Source organism: Cebus imitator, unplaced genomic scaffold (assembly GCF_001604975.1).
Source record: "Cebus imitator isolate Cc_AM_T3 unplaced genomic scaffold, Cebus_imitator-1.0 Scaffold12, whole genome shotgun sequence".
NCBI classification, from domain to species: Eukaryota; Metazoa; Chordata; class Mammalia; order Primates; family Cebidae; genus Cebus; species Cebus imitator.
This window is the reverse complement of record NW_016107327.1, coordinates 5442987-5466009: the sequence shown is the minus strand read 5'-3', so window position 1 is coordinate 5466009 and position 23023 is coordinate 5442987. Positions and strand designations below refer to the sequence as shown.

Genomic DNA, 23023 nt, shown 5'->3' with positions numbered 1-23023 from the left:
TTTCTGTCTTTTTTTTTTTTGGTTTGTGGGGATGGGGTATTGCTCTGTTTCTCAGGCTAGAGTTTAGTGGCATGATCTCAACTCATTGTAATCTCTGCGTCCCAGGCTCAGGGAGTCCTCCCACCTCAGCCTTCTGAGTAGCTGGGACTACAGGTGTGTGCCACCATGCCCGACTAATTTTTGTTACGTTTTGTAGAGATGGGGTTTTGCCACATTGCCTAGGCTGGTCTCAAACTCCTGGCCTCAAGTGATTGCCTGCCTTGGCTTTCCAGAGTGCTGGAATTAGAGGTGTGAGCCATTGTGCCTGGCCTTTAAAGACTATTTCTATCCAAAGTTTGAGAATTATTTAGTGAAGAAGCCTAGATTCTGCTGTGGTTTAAATAAACTTACAGATATTGAAGTTATTAATGACCTATTATAGGGCTTAGATGATTATAGAAAAATATAATACAGTGTTTTACCAAATTGATAATAAGGAATACAAGTAAGTTTAATACTGAGATAATTTCATATTGGAAAACAAGCACTTTTGGGCTTCAAATTGATTGTATCCTGCATATTGACAGGATACAAATAAGTGATACCAGCTGTCTCCAACTGAAATACTTGATATACTTTTGATTGGTTTTAAGTTGTAAAGGTATGAAATACCAAATTTTGTTTTACAAGTAGGTGATTTGTTATCAGTGTTTTTTTTTTCCATTCTCCTACGTTTATAGAAAAGTGTGGGTGCCTTACGACAACTTCTGCCTAACTCCCAGAGCTTCATCCAGCAATGTGTTCAGCAGACTTCTAGTGAGGTAGTCATTGCTACCTGTACTACAACAGTAACAACTTCTCCTGTGGTGACAACAACAGTGTCCTCAAGCCAGTCTGAAAAGTCCTTTATTGTTTCTGGAGCAACAGCACCCAGAACTGTGTCAGTGCAAACTTTGAACCCGCTTGCTGGTCCAGGGGGAGCAAAAGCTGGAGTTGTGACACTTCATTCTGTGGGCCCAGCTGCTGCAACAGGAGGAACTACAGCTGGAACTGTTTTGATTCAGACTTCAAAACCACTTGTGACATCTGTACCAAACACAGTGACAGCTGTCTCACTGCAACCTGAAAAACCAGTGGTCTCTGGAACAGCGGTAACACTGTCCCTTCCAGCAGTAACTTTTGGAGAAACTTCAGGTGCAGCCATTTGTCTTCCATCTGTGAAACCTACTGTTACTTCTGCTGGGACCACATCTGACAAGCCTGTTATTGGCACTCCAATTCAAATCAAACTTACCCAGCCAGGCCCTGTCCTTTCACAACCAGCTGGGATTCCACAGGCAGTTAAAGTCAAGCAACTAGTGAGTAACATTTTGTTTCTTTCTCATTTATTTTGAAACCTTTAAACATTCAGAAAGTTGGCAAGACTAGTAAAAAACTGGCAAGGCTGTATACTATTTATTGGTTTGACCAAGTGAGTGCAGTGGCACGATCTCAGCTCAGTGTAACCTCCACCTCACAGATTCAAGGGATTGTCATGCCTCAGCCTCCTGAGTAGCTGGGATTACAGCGGTATTCCACCATGCCTAATTTTTGTACAACTAGTACTCGACTTACGACCACGATTGGTTCTGACAGGCCGGTCGTAACACGATTTGGTCATAAGTTGAGTAGGCTATATGTACAGTTGAAATGGTGCACGTGAAGATGGTAGTGCTGCTGGAAGCTGGTCCGCACTGTCAATATGCCCAGCTGGGCAAGTTTGCACTGCCAGATGCAGAGCAGCCGTGGCTAGCAATTGTGGTTGTAAGTTGCATAGGTCGTAAGTCGATCAATACCTGTATTTTTGTTAGAGGTGGTGTTTCTCCATGTTGGCCAGGCTGGTCTTGAACTCCTGGCCTTAAGTGATCCACCCACCTTGTTCTCCCAAAGCACTGGAATTAGAGACAGGCATGAGCCACCATGCCCGGCAGCAAACATGCACATAAGTTTTTACTGAACCATCTGAGATTGGTTAAAAAATTATGACAATGCACAGTGGATGTATCTCCTTAAAGGGTTTTTTTTTTTTTTAAACATAATCACAACTTTTCTGTCGTCACACATAGGAAATTAATATTGGTACAGTATTTCTGTAGTTGTCCCAATAATGTCTTTTTATTTATTTATTTTTTTGTACAGATAGGGTCTTGCTTTGTTTCCCAGGCTGGTCTCAAACTCTTGGCCTCAAGTGATCCTCTTGACTTGGACGTCCCAAAGCATTGACATTAAAGGCGTGAGCCACCACACCTGGCTACTTTGGGCTCATTTAATCTAGAATAGTTCTCTAGCTATTTGTGATTGTTTATTATATTGTAATGTTTTAAGTGCCCAGAATATTTGCAGAATATTCCTTTGTTTTGTCTGATTGTTGTGTTTTTTGCTAAACTTGGTAAGTTGGGAAGTTCTTGGGTTAAAAAAAAAGGGCATTTTAGCTGTTTGTCGATTAGTGTTTAGAATGTTCTTCTTTATTCAGGATAAGTTTTACCAGAAAACTATGAAAGTATTGTTAACCCATGAGAGATACTACATGGTGCATTAATTAAAAATCATGATGTTTTTAGTAAAGTTCTTCCGCCAGGCGCGGTGGCTCAAGCCTGTAATCCCAGCACTTTGGGAGGCCGAGGCGGGTGGATCACGAGGTCAAGAGATCGAGACCATCCTGGTCAATATGGTGAAACCCCGTCTCTACTAAAAATACAAAAAATTAGCTGGGCATCGTGGCACGTGCCTGTAATCCCAGCTACTCAGGAGGCTGAGGCAGGAGAATTGCCTGAACCCAGGAGGCGGAGGTTGCGGTGAGGCGAGATCGCGCCATTGCACTCCAGCCTGGGTAACAAGAGCGAAACTCCGTCTCAAAAAAAAAAAAAAAAAGTAAAGTTCTCTTTTGTAATGCTTTACATTAGAGGCTGTGTTTTAAGTCCCTGTTTTGGTTCATTTTGCTGCTTGTGTAGCCTTTCTAGCCTTGTTTATGTGATCAGCATAAGAGGTATCTGAATGCTTGTCTTCTCAGGCAAGAGGGCAAATTTGGACATAGAGCAAAAGGAGTTGATGAGTGACCAGAATTAGAGAGTATTCGAACTCTTGAGCAGATAAAGTGATGGTCATTTCCTGGGCACTGATCTTTTCTCCTCCCTTCCCACTCAGTGTCTCATTTTCAAATGGAGAAATGTAACTGCCTTCAGGGTTTCTCTTGGAAATTTAATCTCAGAGATGAAAACAACATCTTTAGAAGTGGTGATTCTTAAACATTGTTCTGGGCAGCCAGGTTTAGGAACCTGTGGAACAGAGGAACTGTACCAAGGAAAGGCCTCTTTTTGGTAGCACTGAACAGAATTGAAATGCTCTTTATGTGTCATAGTTGATTCTTGAATCACCACTAATCTTTATTGAGCATCTATGGCAGATAGGTCCCTGGGGTGAAATAATACTTTATAGCTACATAGTTTTAAAAACATGTCATTATGTGCTATGGATTTTAAAATTATTTTATGGTAGGTAGGGAGAAAACTAAGAATTCAGAAATTCTGAGTTGACTTATCCCATAACAGTCAAGTGGCTGGGCGTGGTGGCTCATATCTGTAATCCCAGAACTTTGGGAGGCTAAGGTAGGCAGATCACCTGAGGTCAGGAGTTCGAGACCAGCGTGCCCAACATGGCAAAACCTCATCTCTACTAAAAACAGAAAAAATTAGCTGGTCGTGTTAGCGGGCACCTTTAATCCTAGCTACTTGGGAGGCTGAGGCAGGAGGTTCGCTTGAACCTGGAAGGCAGAGGTTGCAGTGAGCTGAGATGGCGCCACTGTACTCCAGCCTGGGTGACAAGAGCAAAGCTCCCTCTCAAAAACAAAACAAAACAAAACAAAACAAAAAAAACAACAACAGGAGTGGATCTCGGGGATCTCAGACTAGAGCCCAGATGACTTTTCCATTAAGGGTTTGGTTCTCCTAGAAAGAATTTTTAGGTTTCTGGAATGTCCTGAAGCAGAAATCTGTCTCATATAATATCTTGACAGCATTTTTGTTTTGTAGGTTTGACTTGTTATACATTATAAATCATTTCACTAAAGAAAAAATGTAACAAAATCTGATGGTAAATTTTAGTGTTTTTTACTTCCTACTTTCATTCTTTAAGGAATGTGAAATAATTTAATTTCCCCTGTGAATTCTGCTTTCTTAGTTTGTCCTTTGTTTCAAGTTTAGCCGGTAAATTTGATGTTAGTATGTACACCTACCTATTTAAAACAGCAAGAGCCAGAATGGCCAGACACTGAAGAGACATTGTAATTTATTTCACAACAGATTTACCTGGAGCAAAACAACATAAACCATTCTGTATGGTAATGCCATAGAGAGGATTGAACTAGGGCATTCTTTCAAATAAACTAAGTTAGAAAATTAATATTACTCGAGTTTGAAAGTAATTAAAGAATACCATCAGTGAATCCATTATAAACCAAAGTCCAATTTAATCTCAGATCTAAGTGAGGAGGAAAACAAGGTGCTAGAAAATAACGTATTCTATGCATCCTATAAGAAATATGGCAAATATGGCAAATAATAATTTAAAATATAAAAATCACTGCACTGGATCAAATCTGTGGTTCATGTAACTCCATATGGTCTGAAGAAGACACACTTCCTTTAACAATCATAGATTTTAAAATTCCTTCTTAATGTTTATTTCTCATTTGTATTCTTTTTTTTTTTTTTTTTTGAGACGGCGTCTCACTTCTGTCACCCAGGTGGTTAGAGTGCAGTGGCATGATCATGGCTCACTACTGTCTTGACTTTCTGGGCTTAGAGGATCCTCCCACCTCAGCCTCCTGACTAGCTGGGACTGCAGGAGCAGGCCATCATACCTGGCTAGTGTTTTTGTATTTTTAGTAGGGACAGGGTTTCGTCATGTTGCCCAAGCCAGTCTTAAATTTCTGAGCTTGAGTGATCTGCTTAATACTGTGGTTTTATGTGGTACTTTAATAAATTCTCTTATATTATTACTCATTCTGTTTTTCTCAGCAGATGTGCAGGAATATGCCTCCTATATTTTTGTTAGACTAGACACATGTATTGTTCCAAGTGTTAGAGTCATTAAGACAAGAAGTGATGGGGATCAAAGGTTAAGTCCCAACTCAAAAATTTGTGTTACATTTTTGTGTACTCATCAAAAATGGTATGAAGACCAACTGGTGTCAACCTACATTAACAGAGAGGCTTTCTAAAAGATTAAGATACTTAATTGGGGAATAGAGCATTGCAATGGGAATACAGGTGCCATAGTAAACTGTGTATATTCAGGGAGGTAAAGGAAGACAAAGGTTTTTTTAAATTTTTAATTGTTAAAGGCTCAGGGTCTTATTTTGTTGCCTAACTTGGAGTGCAGTGGTGCCATCATGGCTCACTGCAGCCTCGATCTCCTGGGCTCAAGCAATCCTCCTACCCAAGCCTCCTGAGTAGTTAGGACTGCAAATGCATGCCATCATGCCCGGCTAATTAAAAAACTTTTTTTTTTTTTTTTTTTTTAGAGACAGGGTCTTGCTATATTGCCCAGTCTGGTTTCAAAGTCCTGGCCTCAAGCATTCTTCCTAAGTAAAGGAGGATAAAAGGAAAAATGAGGAGAATTACATAATTGTTTTTGAAATGATTATTCTTGACTAATAAAGCTCAGTAACAAGGGTGACACCAGTCCATGTTTAAAAAGGCAGTTGCTGAGCAAATGATGTCCTTGCGGAAGTATTTTTTCTGTACTGTTGCTGTGGCCTTTGTGCAAGGTTGTGGTTTTGGCGGTCTATTGGGATAGTTTTCGTTACTAGGCATACAAGCATGAGAACCCTCTCTTCTTAGCCTTCCCTAGCACTGTTTTTCAGAGTTTTTGTTTTTTGTTTTCTTTCAAACACAAGTGACTTCATTTTGATTCTGATAACATTCACACTGGTAAACTCCAATAAGGAGCATCAAAGGAGCATCAAGGAGGACAGTGCAGATAATAAGGAAATAAGCTGGAATCGTTGGGCGTTTCTCTTGAGTTTCAGTCCGAATGCATAAAATGGGACCTGTAGATTGCTTTGTATAGTTTAAACCTGATCTCTAGAACTACGGTACATGAATATGATCTCAGCTTCATTGAAATGTATTATTTTAAAAAGAGTTCTTGGCTGTTCTCAGAGAATAAAGACAATTGAATTATTCTAACTAATATTTCTTCTTTAGGGGCATTAGTTGCTATAGGATTACTTACCAGGACATGTTGTGTTTCTTGTTACTTTTTGTAAGTAATACGCATCAGACTTTTAAATTTTATTTACAAAAACTTAGAAAATTGAATAAATTGAACTCCAAAAATTCTGTGTAGAAGTCTGTCTCTTGGCAAGACCATGGCATATTTATATTTGCCATACATGAGTTTAAGTTATAAGTTCGCTATCAATACCTAGCTGAAAAACATGATGACTATTTGTCTACCTGTTTTGTTTTGTCTTGTTTTTTGAGAGAGGGTTTCACTCTGTCACTGAGGCTGGAGTGCAGTGGTGCAATCTTGGCTCGCTGCAGCCTCCGCCTCCTGGGTTCAAGTGATGGTTTAAGAAAATGCTTTAGGCTGGGTGTGGTGGCTCATGTCTGTAATCCCAGCACTTTGGGAGGCCAGGGTGGGTGGATCGCTTGAGGTCAGGATGGCCAACGTGGTGAAACCTCGTCTCTTCTAAAAATACAAAAATTAGCTGGGTGTGGTGGCACGTGCCTGTAATCCCAGCTACTTGGGAGCATGAGGCAGGAGAATCACTTGAACCCAGGAAGCAGAGATTGCAGTGAGCTGAAATGCACTGCACTCCAGCCTGGGTGACAGCAAGACTCCATCTTAAAAAAAAAAAAAAAAAGAAAATACTTTGTTAAAATGGCACATAAAAAACTCTTAGAGATATATTTTGAAATATTTATGGATAAAATGATATATCTGAGATTTGCCTTAAAATAATTGAGGGTGGCAGGGAAGTAGGTAGGGGCATAGATGAAACTAGATTGATCAAGAATTATTCATTGTTGAAGCTGAGTGATGGCATAGGTTTTTTTTTTTTTTTTTTTTTTTTTTTTTTTTTTTTTTTTTTTTTTTTTTTTTTTTTTTTTTTTTTTTGAATATGCTTTAAATTTTCCACTATAAGCTAACAATTGGAAATAGGATTTACAGGGAGATTTAAATTGAGCATTGTGAAATAAAATTTAAATTCCGCTCTAAAAATAATGTATGTGAGATAGTAATGTTTTTTCTTTTGAAGAAGATAATTTTGCTTCATACAAATTTAAAGTAGGAATTCTTGTTATACTAAGATAAAGGTATATTTATGGCTGGGTGAACACAATTTGTTAAAACTGAAAGCTTGTTCTTTTCTAAAGCCTTAAGTTGAATGACTATATTGATAGTTCTCATTGTTTCAGGTGGTTCAGCAGCCGTCAGGAGGCAATGAAAAACAAGTGACCACACTTTCACATTCCTCTGCATTGACTGTTCAGCAATCTGGACAGAAGGCGATGCCAGTGAATACCGTAATACCTACCAGTCAGTTTCCTCCAGGTAGATGCTGGTCCATCTCAGTGTCATCACATTGGGTTAGAACATGGAGGGGTTTTGTATAACATTTTTGTTGCTGTGTTAATTGAAGAGAGATTTGGTCTTTTAAAGTCGGCACCTATGAGAGAAAACAGAAAGATAATGATTAGATTTCTCCCATGCGCCATCCCCTGCTGTTGGAGTCTTGCTCTATTGCTCAGGCTGGAGTGCAGTGGCACAATTTCAGCTCACTGCAACCTCTGTCTCACAGGTTTAAGCGATTCTTGTGTTCTCACCCTCTCGAGTAGTTGGGATTGTAGGCATGCGCCAGCACACCCAGCTAATTTTTGTATTTTTAGTAGAAACTGGGTTTCACCATGTTGGCCAGCTGGTCTCAAACTCCTGACCTCAAGTGGTTGATCCTCCCACCTTGGCCTCCCAAAGTGCTGGGATTACAGGCATGAGCCACTGTGCCCAGCTATGATTACATTTCTTTTTACATACATAGACACTTTTTAGGGTTACAGATATTGATCGACTTACGACCTATGCAACTTACGACCATTCGACTTTACGACCACAATCACTAGCCACGACTGCTCCGCGTCTGGCAGCGCAAATGTTGCCCAGCTGGGCGTACGACAGTGCGGACCAGCTTCCGGCAGCACTACCATCTCCGCGTGCACCATTTCAACTGTACATACAGCCTACTCAACTTATGACCAAATCGTGTTACGACCAGCCTGTCAGAACCAATCATGGTTGTAAGTCGAGCACTAGCTGTATATGTTGTTTTGGAATAAAAAAAAAAGCAACTATTCATGGTATTTTGTAATTTGATAAAATAATCTATTAGTAAATAAGGACTTTTTTAACTTACAAAGTTTGCTATAGCCTTATTTCTTCTTAAAATGTAGTTCTTTCTCTGTATATACACATGTATGCATGTACAGCTAGTGCTCGACTTATGACCACTGTCGGGACCGCGGACCGGTCGTAACACGATTTGGTTGTAAGTTAAGTAGGCTATATGTACAGTTGAAATGGTGCACGCGGAGATGGTAGTACTGCCGGAAGCTGGTCCGCACTGTCGTACGTCCAGCTGGGCAACGTTTGTGCTGCCAGATGCGGAGCAGTCGTGGCTAGCGATTGTGGTCGTAAAGTCGAATGGTCGTAAGTTGCATAGGTGGTAAGTGGATCAATACCTGTACATACATACATATGTATGGAAATCAGTCTTACCCAAGTCAGGTAGACTGGGAAATTAGTCTTACCAATGTCAGGTAGAGTTTTATGTGTTTTTAAAATACACCAATATGAGTAATATGTTATTAACATGTTTCAGGTACCTTTTACTCATGATATTTTTATAATACTGCTAATTGTATAGACTATCTAAAAAGAAGTGGAAAGATTCTTATTTTATAATATTTCTTATGCAGGGAATAAATTCATTGTCATGTTTGAATTTAAGCATAGTTCTAGGGCAGCTTGAAATTTTCTTTGATTATTCTATGTATACTAAAAACTGTTGTCCTGGATTTTTCCTAATGTGGTGTGATTGCTTTTTTTGCATTCTACTTTTTCTTGTTTTGCTTTTATAGCTTCCATTCTAAAGCAAATTACTCTGCCTGGAAATAAAATTCTGTCGCTTCAAGCATCTCCTACTCAGAAAAATAAAATAAAAGAGAATGGAACAACATGCTTCAGGTAAGATAATAATAGTTAAATTTGGTTTAAGGAAGTAATTTTTTTAAAAAAGGAGAGATGACAGAATAATAGCTTAATAAAATGGATATATTAATGCCTTTTAAAAAAGCTAACAGTACTTTATTGAGTATAATTTATTAACAATAAAGTACACAACTATTAAATGTATAGCTCAGTGAATTTTGTCAAATAGATACACCTGTGTAATCATCATGTCAATCAAGTTACTGAATATATCCATCACCTTTATGCACCTTTGAAATCAATTACCCTTATCCCCTGCCTCTGGCAGTTACTGTTCTTATGTCCATCACCATAGATCATTTTTGTCTATTCTTGAACTTCACATAAATGGAGTTTTACATTATTATGTACCCTTCTGCACCTGACTTTTTTACTCAGCATATTTTTTAGATCATCTATGTCATTTTGAATATTAGACAATGGTTCCTTTGCATTGCTGAGAAGCATTTTATTTTATGAAATTAAGTTAGTTGATCTTTTTTGTTATTGATGGACATTTGGGTGGTTTCCAGTTTTTATGATGATTATATAATAAAGCTTGACATGCAGAATTTTGTGTGAAGATAGATTTTTACTATCTAGATATATGATTGATGAGTCATTAGGTCAGTATTTAGCTATGTAGGAAACTACCAAACTGTTTATCAAAATGACTGTCATTTTGCATTTCTATCATCGATGAGAATTCCAGTTCCTCTCCAACTTTGTGAGCACTTGGTAATTCTCAGTTATTTCGATTTTTTTAAAACCATTTTAATAGGTGTGTAAGTGGTTATTATTGTGATTTTAATTTGCATTTTTCTAATGGCTAAAGATGCTGATCATCTATTTTGTGCTTATTTGTTATCTGTATATCTATGTATCTGTTTTGAAGTGTGTGTTCAATTTTTTTTGCCCATTTTTGTTTCTTGCATTGTTTTCTTATGATCTAGAGTTTTTTTTTTGTTGTGTTTTTTTTTTTGAGACGGAGTTTCGCTCTTGTTACCCAGGCTGGAGTGCAATGGCGCGATCTCGGCTCACCGCAACCTCCGCCTCCTGGGTTCAGGCAATTCTCCTGCCTCAGCCTCCTGAGTAGCTGGGATTACAGGCACGCGCCACCATGCCCAGCTAATGTTTTTGTATTTTTAGTAGAGATGGGGTTTCACCATGTTGACCAGGATGGTCTCGATCTCTTGACCTCGTGATCCACCCGCCTCGACCTCCCAAAGTGCTGGGATTACAGGCTTGAGCCACCGCGCCCGGCTGATCTAGAGTTTTTAAGAGTTTATATATATATATATAAACAAATGTTATACAAATGTTATATATAATGTTATATTTGCATATATATTTATATATTATAAAATGTATTAAATATATTTATGTATATTTGTATATATATACACAAATATATAAATATATAAAAATATATAACATTTGTATATATATTTGTATTATATATTTATATATGAACATATATTTATATTAAAACATGTTTGTATATATACACAAATATAACATTTGTATATATAGAAATTATGCCGTTGGGGGAAAGTAGATAAAATAGAACATGTTACACAGTAAGTTTTATATAGGCAATACATGGGAATTAAAGGATGACCAAAAAAAAGGACAAGCCTGAAACTGGATATCTTCTGGAATATAGCATAGGAGAAAATCTTTGTAACCTTGGGATACACAGGTTTCGTAGATAAAACACATGAAAAGAACAATCTACAAGAGGAAAAAATTAATGAATTGGAATTCAGAAAATTAAATAACTTTTGCTCTGTGAAAAACACTGTCTAGGGAATGAAGAAACATGCCACAAGGAAAATACTTCCAAATTGTTTATCTATCTGGCAAATACGTGGATCTTAAATATATAGAATATATATTATATATATGTATATACTAAATATGTATAATTTAATTGCATAATTTATATATATTTCAAATATAACAGTTGTATAAAATTTGTACCTTTGTCTTCCTTCCTCATACCTATGTACATTTTATTTGTAGGTCTACTTTTATATGCATATATTAAAATGTTCACCTTCAGTCTTTTTTTCTGAAATGTTCGGTCATCTCTTGGTTGGATGAAGTTCATCTGCTGGCAAATTCTTCAGGAAAGACTCATAGGTGTAGAATTCCCTAAGTCAGGAGTCCCGGTGTTTTTGGCACCAGGGACTGATTTCATGGAAGACCATTTTTCCACACATCAGAATTGAGGGGTGGGGATAGTTTCAGGATGACACTGTTCCATTTCAGATCATCAGGCATTAGATTCTCATAAGGAGCACACAACCGATCTCTTGTATGTGCAGTTCACACAATAGGGTTTGTGCTCCTGTGAGGATCTAATGCCACCGATGGTCTGACAGGAGGTGGGGCTCAGGCAATAATACTCGCTTGCCTCCTACCTGTTCCTGTGCAGTTCAGTTTCTAACAGGCCATAGACCACTACGGGTCCATGGTCTGTGGGTGGGGGACCCCTGTCCTAAGTTGTTGTATGTTCAAACTGTTTTTCAATTTTTTCGACATTTGAAAGACAGCTTGGCTGGCTATGAAATCAACACTTCTTGTATTACATTTTAAAAAAAAGTTGCCCCATCATTGTCTTGTTTTTATTTGATCTTTTTGTCTGAAGGACTTCAGGATTTTTTCATTTTTGAGATCTCATTTTGCACTAAGGATATGTTGTAAAGGTGGTTGGTTTGACATAATTTTCCTCAATTCCCATTTGGCCCTTTCAGTACATATATTCTAGTCTTTGTAATTTTTGGAAAGTTTTCTTGGATTATAGTTTTAAATATTCGTTCTTGTTCACGGTTTTGTCTGTGTGTTTTTTTTTTTCAGGGATTGTAATAGTGTGGATTTTAGTCCTTTTGCCCTCTTTCATTCCTATTACTTTATCTCTGACCCTTTTATTTACGCTTTATGCCATTTTTCCCTTGTTTTTCCACCTTTCTTCAATGTCTCTTTTATTAAAAGTGTTGTCTGTATCTATTTGCCCTAGAATACCTGTTTGGTTATTTTTTGTCTTGCAGCACTCTAAATTTTCCCCTTTTGCATTTTCTCTGCTTCCAAATGGTGCTGCTGCTTCCCCTTTTTCCCTATTATTTCTTCTAGGAATCTACACATTTTAGTCTGCCAATTTAAATTGCATGTAGTCCATGCTTTGATTTATGGGAACACCTTTTTAGTATTTTCTGACTTGGGATGTATTTAGTCTTATGCCTACCACTAGCTCTGCCCTGACTCTCTTTTTTGCAGTTTGTTTTCTGTCTGGTTTTGCCTGCAGCAAGCCTTGAGGCATGGGGTGGGTTGGGGAGGGGTAGGTAGAGTTGAGAAGATGAAAAAGTTTACATGGGATTTGTTGTTTTTTCTTTATAGATAGTTTGGGTATTCTGGAAAACAGTGATCTAGGCAGTCATCATCATCTTCCAGTTTAATGAGTCTTGAGAAAAAGCTAAACCCGTGTACCAAGTATCACTATCAGAATACTTGGAATATTTTCAATACCCCGAAAGGTTCATTTGTGTCCTTTACCAGCCAGTCCCCACATTACATCTCAGGTTCTGGACAACCACTGATCTGCTTCCTATCACATAGTTTGGATTTGGATTTGCCTTTCCTAGAATTTTTCATAAGTGGCATCTGTCAGAATCAAATTAAAAATGTAGTGGTAGGCGGGGCACAGTGGCTCACGCCTGTAGTCATAGCACTTTGGGAGGCCGAGGTGGGTGGATCACTTGAAGTCAGGAGTTCAAGACCAGCCTGGCTAACATGGTGAAACCGTGTCTCTACTAAAAATAAAAAAATCAGCACAGTGTGGTGGCACACACCTTTAGTCTCAGCTACTTGGGATGCTGAGACAGGAGAATCGGTTGAACCCTGGGAGGTTGCAGTGAAATTGCGCCACTGCACTCCAGCCTGGGTGACAGAGTGAGACTCTGTCTCATTAAAAAAAAAAAATGTAGAAGTGAGTCTCTAAATTTAACATTTTATTTGGGAAGAAAAAATTGCAGTTCAAAGCATACACACAGACCAAGTTGTCTCTGGTGTGCCCAGAGAACAAAGAGAAGGCTGGAAGTTGAAAAAGAGAAATGACATGAATTGCTCTTTGAGAAAATTCATTGGCACTTTTACGGTTCTGGGGAGCTGGTCAGCTCTGACTGATATGTAAAGGTAGTGCATAAAGTAGTGCTAGAGTTGCAGCAAGTTATCTCAGCAGTTATAGATTAAACTGGTCTCAGGTTACAACAGGCAGTTTCAGCAGCTGGACTGCAGAGAATTACATTCTAGAGCAATATTTTTGCCCTGAGTGCTTTTACCGACCCCTTGGCTTCTCTGCTCTGTTTTAGTTTGGTATGACATGAGTGACCCAATTCATATAATCAATTTTTACACATCATACAGTTTGTATTCTTGTGTCTGGTTTCTTTTACTAGCGTAGTATGTTTGATATACAGCATGTTATATGTATCAATAGTTTCATTTTTTTACTGCTGAGTAATATTTTATACAGGTATATTGCTTTTGTTTGCACTGAATTGATATTTGGGTTATTTACAATTTTTGGCAATGATAAAATCTTGCTGGGAAGACTTGCATCTATATTTTTGTATGGACATAGATTTTCTTTTCTGTATATACATAGGAACAGAATTGCTGAGTCATATGGTAGGTATATAAGCATATGTTTAACTCTTTAAGAAACCCCCACACAATTTTCCTAAATTATACCATTTTTCTTTCTTTTTTTTTTTTTTACTTTATTTTACTTTAGGCTCTGAGGTACATGTGCAGAACTTGCAGGATTGTTGCATAGGTACCCACATGGCAATGTTGTTTGCTGCCTCCATCCCCGCATCACCTACATCTGGCATTTCTCCCCATGTTATCCCTCCCTGACTTCCCCACCCCCCTTCACTGTCCCTCCCTTGGCCCCCCCCGACAGACCCCAGTGTGTAATGCTCCCCTCCCTGTGTCCTTGTGTTCTCATTGTTCAATACCTGCCTATGAGTGAGAACATGCAATGTTTGATTTTCTGTTCTTGTGTCAGTTTGCTGGTTTCCAGATTCATTTATGTCCCTAAAAAGGACATGAACTCATGATTCTTTATGGCTGCATAGTATTCCATAGTGTATATGTGCCACATTTTCCTTTTCCATTCTATCGTCGATGGGCATTTGGGTTGGTTCTAGGTCTTTGCTATTGTAAACAGTGCCGCTGTGAACATACATGTGCATGTGTCTTTATAATAGAATGATTTATAATCCTTTGGGTATATACCCAGTATTGGGATTGCTGGGTCAAATTGAATTTCTGTTTCTAGGTCCTTGAGGAATCACCACACTATTTCCACAATGGTTGAATTAGTTTATAGTTTACACTCCCACCAACAGTGTAAAAGTGGTCCTATTTCTCCACATCCTCTCCAGAATCTGTTGTCTCCAGATTTTTTAATGATCACCATTCTAACTGGCGTGAGGTGATATCTTAATGTGGTTTTGATTTGCATTTCTCTAATAATCAGGGATGATGAGCATTTTTTCATGTTTGTTGGCCTCATGTATGTCTTCTTTTGTAAAGTGTCCGTTCATATCTTTCGCTCACTTTTGGATGGGTTTGTTTGTTTTTTTCTTATAAATCCGTTTTAGTTCTTTGTAGATTCTGGATATTAGACCTTTGTCAGAAGGGTAGATTGCAAAAATTTTTTCGCATTCTGTTGGTTGGCGCTTCACTCTAATGATTGTTTCTTTTGCTGTGTGGAAGCTCTGGAGTTTAATTAGGTCCCATTTGTCTACTTTGGCTTTTGTTGCCAATGCTTTTGGTGTTTTAGTCATGAAGTCCTTGCCTATGCCTATGTCCTGAATGGTTTTACCTAGGTTTTCTTCTAGGGTTTTTATGGTGTAGGTCTTATGTGTAAGTCTTTAATCCATCTGGAGTTAATTTTAGTGTAAGGTGTCAGGAAGGGGTCTAGTTTCTGTTTTCTGCAGATAGCTAACCAGTTTTCCCAACACCATTTATTAAACAGGGAATCCTTTCCCCATTGCTTGTTTTTGTCAGGTTTGTCAACGATTAGATGGTTGTAGATGTGTGGTTTGGCCTCCAAGGCCTCTGTTCTGATCCATTGGTCTATATCTCTGTTTTGGTACCAGTAGCCTGCTGTTTTGATTACTGTAGCCTTGGAGTATAGCTTGAAGTCAAGTAGTGTGATGCCTCCAGCTTTGTTCTTTTTGCTTAGGATTGTCTTGACTATGCGTGCTCTCTTTTGGTTTCATATGAAGTTTAAGGTGCTTTTTTTCCAGTTCTGTGAAGATCATTGGTAATTTTGATGGGGTTAGTGTTGAATCTATACATTACTTTGGGCAGTATGGCCATATTAACAATATTGATTCTTCCTAACCATGAGCATGGAATGTTTCTCTGTTGGTGTCCTCTCTTATTTCCTTGAGCAGTGGTTTGTAGTTCTCCTTGAAGAGGTCCTTTACGTCCTTTGTTAGTTGTATTCCTAGGTATTTTATTCTCTTTGTAGCAATTGTGAATGGGAGTTTGCTCATGATTTGGCTCTCTGTTAGTCTGTTACTGGTGTATAGGAATGATTGTGATTTCTGCACATTGATTTTGTATCCTGAGACTTTGCTGAAGTTGCTTATCAGTTTCAGGAGATTTTGGGCTGAGATGATAGGGTCTTCTAAATATTCAATCATGTCGTCTGCAAATACAGACAATTTGACTTCCTCCTTTCCTAATTGAATACCCTTTATTTATTTATTTTTTTCTTGCCTGATTGCTCTGGCTAGAACTTCCAATACTATATTGAATAGGAGTGGTGAGAGAGGACATCCTTGTCTAGTGCCAGATTTCAAAGGAAATGCTTCCAGTTTTTGCCCATTCAGTATGATACTGGCTGTGAGTTTGTCATAAACAGCTTTTATTATTTTGAGATTCGTTCCATTGATACCTAGTTTATTGAGAGTTTTTAGCATAAAGATCTGTTGAATTTGGTTGAAAGCCTTGTCTGCATCTATTGAGATAATCATATGGTTTTTGTCTTTGGTTCCGTTTATGTGGTGGATTACGTTTATAGACTTGCATATGTTGAACCAGCCTTGCATCCCCAGAATGAAGCCTACTTGATAGTGATGGATAAGCTTTTTGATGTTCTGTTGCATTTGGTTTGCCAGTATTTTATTGAAGATTTTTGCATCTATGTTCATCAAGGATATTGGCCTAAAGTTTTCTTTTTTTGTTGAGTCTCTGCCGAGTTTTGGTATCAGGATGATGTTGGTCTCATAAAGTGATTCGGGAAGATTCCCTCTTTTTGTATTGTTGGAATAGTTTCAGAAGGAATGGTACCAGCTCCTCTTTGTACATCTGGTAGAATTTGGCTACGAACCCGTTTGGACCTGGGCTTTTTTTGGGTGGTAGGCTCTTAATTGCTGCCTCAACTTCAGCCCTTGTTATTGGTCTGTTCAAGGTTTCAGCTTCTTCCTGGTTTAGGCTTGGGAGTGTGTAAGTGTCCAGGAATTTATCCACTTCTTCCATGTTTAGTGGTTTATATGTGTAGAGTTATTTGTAGTAATCTCTGATTGTAGTTTGTATTTCTGTGGAGTCAGTGGTGATATCCCCTTTATTGTTTTCTATTGCATCTATTTCATTCTTCTTCCTTCTCTTTTTTATTAATCTGGCTAGTGGTCTGTCTATTTTGTTGATCTTTTCAAAAAACCAGCTCCTGGATTTATTGGGTTTTTTTGAGAGTTTTTTGTGTCTCTATCTCCTTCACTTCTACTCTGATCTTAGTTATTTCTTGTCTTCTGCTAGCTTTTGAGTTTTCTTGATCTTGCTCCTCTAGCTCTTTCCATTTTGATGATTGGATGTCAATTTTAGATCTTTCCTCACTTCTCTGGTGGGCATTTATTGCTATAAATTTCCCTCTAGACACTGCTTTAAATGTGTTCCAGAGATTCTGGTATGTTGTGTCTTCATTCTTGTTGGTTTCAAAGAACATCTTTATTTCTGCCTTCATTTCATTGTTTATCCAGTTGACATTGAGGAGCAGGTTTTTCAGTTTCCATGAAGTTGTGCAGTTCTGAGTTAGTTTCTTAATTTGGAGTTCTAATTTGATTGCTCTGTGGTCTGAGAGACTGTTATGATTTCAGTTCTTTTGCATTTGCTGAGGAGTGATTTAGTTTCAATTATGTGGTCAATTTTAGAGTAGGTGCAATGCGATGCTGAACAGAATGTATATTCTGTGGATTTGGGGTGGGTTATGTATATGTCTGTTAGGTTTGCTTGATCTAGATCTGATTTCAAGTCCTGGATATCCTTGTTAATTTTCTGTTTTGTTAATCTGTCTAATATTGACAGTGAAGTGTTAAAGTCTCCCACTATTACTGTGTGGGAGTCTAAGTCTCTTTGTAGGTCATTAAGAACTTGCTTTATGTACCTGGGTGCTCCTATATTGGGTACGTATATATTTAGGATCATTAGCGCTTCTTATTCCATTGATCCTTTTACCATTATGTAATGTCCTTCTTTGTCTCTTTTGATTTTTGTTGGTTTAAAGTCCACTTTATCAGAGACTAGGATTGCAACTCCTGCTTTTTTTTGCTCTCCATTTGCTTGATAAATCTTCCTCTATCCCTTTATTTTTATCCTATGTGTGTCCTTGCATGTGAGATGGGTCTCCTGAATATAGCACACTGATGGGTCTTGACTTTTTATCCAGTTTGCCAGTCTGTGTCTTTTGACTGGGGCATTTAGCCCATTTACATTTAAGGTTAATATTGTTGTGTGTGGATTTGATCCTGCCATTTTGACATTAGCTGGATGTTTTGCCCATTAGTTGACACAGTTTCTTCATTGTGTTAATGCTGTTTACCATTTGGTACATTTTTGCAGTGGCTGCTACTGGATGTTCCTTTCTATGTTCAGTGCTTCTTTCAGGAGCTCTTGTAAGGCAGGCCTGGTGGTGATGAAATCTCTCAGCAATTGCTTGTCCATAAAGAATTTTCTTTCTCTTTCGCTTATGAAGCTTAGCTTGGCTGGATATGAAATTCTAGGTTGAAACTTCTCTTCTTTAAGGATGTTGAATATCAGCCCCCACTCTCTTCTTTCTTGTAGGGTTTCTGCATAAAGATCTATGAGTCTGATGAGCTTCCCTTTGTGGGTAACCCGATCTTTCTGGCTGACCTTAGCATTTTTTCCTTCATTTCAGCCCTGGTGAATCTGATGATTATGTGCCTTGGGGTTGCTCTTCTTGAGGAATGTCTTTGTGGTGTCCTCTGTATTTCCTGGACTTCAATATTGACCTGCCTTGCTAGGTTGGGGAAGTTCTCCTGGATTATATCCTCAAGAGTGTTTTCCAGCTTGGATTCATTCTTTCTGTCACATTCAGGTACACCTATCAAACATAGATTAGGTCTTTTCATATAATCCCATATTTCTTGGAGGCTTTGTTCATTTCTTTTCACTCTTTTTTCTCTAGTCTTGCCTTCTCATTTTCATTGAGTTGATCTTCAATCTCTGATATCCTTTCTTCTGCTTGATGGATTTGGCTATTGAAACTTGTGTATGCTTCGTGAAGTTCTTGTGCTGTGTTTTTCAGCTCTGTCAAGTCCTTTATATTCTTCTCTAAGTTGTTTATTCTAGTTAGCATCTTATCTAACCTCTTTTCTAGGTTCTTAGTTTCTTTGCATTGGGTTAGTGCATGTTCTTTTACCTCAGAGAAGTTATTACTCACCTTCTGAAGCCTGCTTCTGTCAGCTAATCAGATTCATTCTCTATCCAGCTTTGTTCCCTTGCTGGTGAGGAGTTGTGATCCCTTGGAGGAGAGGTGTTCTGGTTTTTGGTGTTTTCATCCTTTTTGTGTTGGTTTCTTCCCATCTTAGTGGCTTTATCTACCTGTGGTCTTTGTAGTTGGTGTCTTTTGGATGGGGTCTCTGAGTGGATGTCCTTTCTGTTGATGTTGAAGCTGCTCCTTTCTGTTTCTATTCCTTCTAACAGTCAGGTCCCTCTGCTGCAGGACTGCTGGACGTTCACTCCAGACCCCGCTTGCTTAGGGATCACCCGTGGGGGCTGCAGAACAGTGTAAGAGTTGCTACCAGTTTCTTCTTCTGCTATCTTTGTCCCAGAATGGTACCTGCCATATGTTGGCCTAAGCTCTCTTTTATCAGGTGTCTCTTTGGGTATACAGGGTCGGGGAGCTGCTTGAGGAGAGAATCTGTCCCTTATGGGAGCTCAAGTGCTGTGCTGGGAGCTCTGTTGTTCCTTGCAGAGCTGCTGGGCAGGTACCTGTAAGTCTGCTGCAGCAGAACTCATAACCGCCTCTTTTTACAGGAGCTCTGTGCTAGGAAGGTTGGCTTTATTGATAAGTTCCAGACGTGCTGCTGCCTTTTTTCAGAGATGTCCTACCCCGTATGGAGTAGTCTGGTCACAGTCTGCGAGCAGAGGTGTTGTTGAGCTGCCGCAGGCTCTACCTAGCTGTTATGTGAACTGCCTTGGTATTGGCAGACTGCCTCGGTAGTGGCGGACACTCTTCCCCTCCACTGAGCTGGACCTTCTGGGTTCAGCTGTGTTTGCTGCAAAACTCTCAATCCGGAGTGTTTCATGCTGCTTGTTTTGAGGGGGTGGTACCCGCTAAGCCAGATCGCCTGGCTCCCTGTCTCAGCCCCCTCCCTTTCAGTTGAATTGGCCGCTCTGTGTCCCAGGCATTCCAGGTGCCAGTTGAAAGGACCACCCAGATTTGTGTTAGTTTCTGTGCGCCAACCCACTGCAGTAGCCGTGCTCAAAACTTGGGGTGCTTTTCGGCCAGGAATCTCCTGGTCTGTGGGGAGTGAAAACTTGTTTGGAAATGCAGTGAGCACTGACCCTCTGCATTATTCTTGCTCGGAAATGCACTCCGTAGCTGTTCCTATTTGGCCATCTTGGATTCTCCTTTTTTTTGCTTTTTTCTATGTTCTGTTCCCACCAACAAAGTGTGAGATTTTGTTCTAGTTGCTCCACATCCTTACTAACAATTGTTACTGCGGTTTTACTTTGTTACCCTTGCGCTGCCAGTTTCAGCCATTTTGGTTTGGTATATTGTTGTAGCTCATTGTTACTTTAATTTGCATTTCCCTAGTGACTAATGATGTGGAGTGAATACATTTTCATGTCCTTATTGCCCATTTATGTAACTTCTTTTGTGAAATGTCTGTTCAAATATTTTGACTGTTTTTGTTTTATTTTAAGAAATAGTGTCTTTCTCTGTTACCTAGGCTGGGGTGCAGAGGTGCGATCCTAGCTCACTGCCTCACTGCAGTCTCAAATTCCTGAGCTTGAATGACCAGGCTGCCTTAGGCTTTCAAGTAGCTAGGACTACATGCCCAGCTAATTTTTTTTTTTTTTTTTAATTTTCATTTTTTGTAGAGACAGGGATTTCATTGTGTTGTCAAGGCTGATCTTGGACTCCTGGCCTCATGAGATCCTCCTACCTCAGTCTCCCAAAGTGCTGGGATTACGGTCATGAACCACCATGCCCAGCCTATTGCCTGTTTTTTATTTTTAAAGGCACAGTGCTCTACATGTTCAGAGAAACTTCTCTAGTAATGAACTATAGAAACGATCCCTGAAAGTAACATCTTCCTATTATCTGTTTTTATACTGAGTGTTTTTGTCATGAGCGTTTTCTGCATCTATTTATGGTGGTCATTGATTTTTCTTAATATTCTAGGATTATGAATTACATTGATTTTTAAATTTTTGAATGTTCTTGCATTTCTGGGGTATGAGCCTTTTTATTTATTGCTGCATTGATTAATGTTTTTTAAGTGTTTTGTGTTGATATTCATGAGGGATTTTGGTCTATAGTTTTTTTGTTCTTACAGTGTGTTTGCCAGGATTTGGTATCTGTGATTATAGTGGCTTAAAAAAATGGGCCATAAAGTCCTCCCCCATCCTTTGTTTTAAGCTTTTGTGTAGAATCGATATGATTTCTTCTTTAAATGTATGAAGGAATTTACCATCGAAACTAGATAGGCCTGTCATTTTCTTTGGGAGAATGTTTTTGGCAAAGTTAATTTCATTGATAGATACAAAGGTATTTAGATTTTCTACTTCATCTTAATGCCAGTTTCATGAAATTGTGTTTTTTAAGGTTTTTGTACATTTCATCTTGATTTTCAGATTTATTAGCAAGAAATTGTTCCTAATACTTTTCTTTTGAATGTGTATAGATGCTGTAATGATAGGATAGTATGCATTTTTCAAGGATTTTATTTTTGTAATTGACTTTTTCAGGCATGAAGTCGTAAAATTTATTTCTTCATCTTTTTAATGTCTATAAAATATATAGTAGTATTTCCTCTTTTCATTAGTAGAATTTTGTCAATTTTGATAATTTTGTTGTTGTTGAGACAATCTCACTCTGTTTCCCAGATTAGAGTTCAGTGGCACAACCATGGCTACTGCAACCTCAAACTCCTGGGCTCAAGCCATCCTCCTGGCTTAGCCTCATGAGCAGCTAGGACTACACGAACACATCACCATGCCCGGCTAATGTTTATTTTTATTTTTTATAACGATGAGGTTTCATTATATTGCCCATGCTGGTCTTGAACTTTTGGGCCCAAGCAGTCCTCCTGTCTCGGCCTTTCAAAGTGCTGGGATTACAGGCATGAGCCACCATGCCTGGCCTGTTTTCTAATGTATGCATTTAAAACTATACATTTCCTCCTTTGAGGTGAAGCTATGAGATGAAAAAACAAAAACAAAAACAAAAAAAATCTGATAGATTTCTCCCTAAATACTGATTTAGCACCCAACTGATTATAGTGGTTTGTTTGTTTTTTTTGCCTTTCCATTCATGTCAAGATAGTTTTCTTTTTTTAATTTACTGGTACAAATATTTGGTGCTTTTCTGGAATAGTTTGTTTTCTAATATACTTCTGTGATCAGAGAAAATATTCTTGAACATATAATTTCAATTTTATTAAATTTATTGAGACACCTCAGTGTGACTAATTTTGATTAATATCTCATGAACACTTGGGGGAAAATATGTATTATTCAGTTTTGGGAAGTAGTTTTTTGTTGTGTACATCAGTTTGGTGAAGGTGGGTGACAGTGTTCACATCTTTTATATCCTGGATTTTTTTTGGTTTCATTTTTCAGAGTGTTTCCATCACTTTAGAGTGGGTATTAACATCTCCAACTCTCATTGTTTGTTTTTTTCCTTTGCTTGTTTTTTCCTTTAGTTCTGTCAATTTTTATATTAAGTATTCAAAGCTCTTTTATTGGGACACCTCAAACCACTAGTAACGTGGCTGCACAGACAAGGGAGTGCTCTCAGACAAAAAGACATAAACTCACAAATTTTACCTATTATTGTTCCCATCATCCAAGGGTTGACTTATCTCTGTTTTCTGCCTGCTTTTATTAAGCTTCCAAATGATTGTCTTTTAAAAATTGTTTGTACATTTTGTAATTGTTATTGATCAAGCTATTCTGGCATTACCAGAAAGCACAGCCATTATTTCTTTTTTAATGGATTATTGTCCTGTGGTATAATTATCTATTTTTGCCTCTGTGTTCTTGAACAATTAATTGTAGTTATTTTATTACGTGCATGTGTGTTTTGTTTTTTGGTTGTTGTTGTGTTGGTTTTTTTTCCACTTTTTTTTTTTGAGATAGAATATTGCTCTGTTGCCCAAGCTGAAGTGCAGTGGCACAATCATAGCTCACTACAGCCTTGAACTCCTAG

At 38.4% G+C, this 23023-nt stretch overlaps 1 protein-coding gene across 4 annotated transcripts in view; it reads left to right on the top strand.

Annotated features, from left to right (window-relative positions):
- The window catches only part of TAF4B (TATA-box binding protein associated factor 4b), a 157989-nt gene that overhangs the window by 51800 nt on the left and 83166 nt on the right, over nucleotides 1-23023 (top strand). For all 4 annotated transcript variants that reach the window (XM_017498249.2, XM_037727905.1, XM_017498239.2 and 1 more), the window contains 3 exons: nucleotides 720-1337; nucleotides 7443-7578; nucleotides 9159-9264. In XM_017498249.2, the coding sequence (XP_017353738.1) occupies nucleotides 720-1337; nucleotides 7443-7578; nucleotides 9159-9264 (860 nt within the window). The remainder of the gene's footprint in view (nucleotides 1-719; nucleotides 1338-7442; nucleotides 7579-9158; nucleotides 9265-23023) is intronic.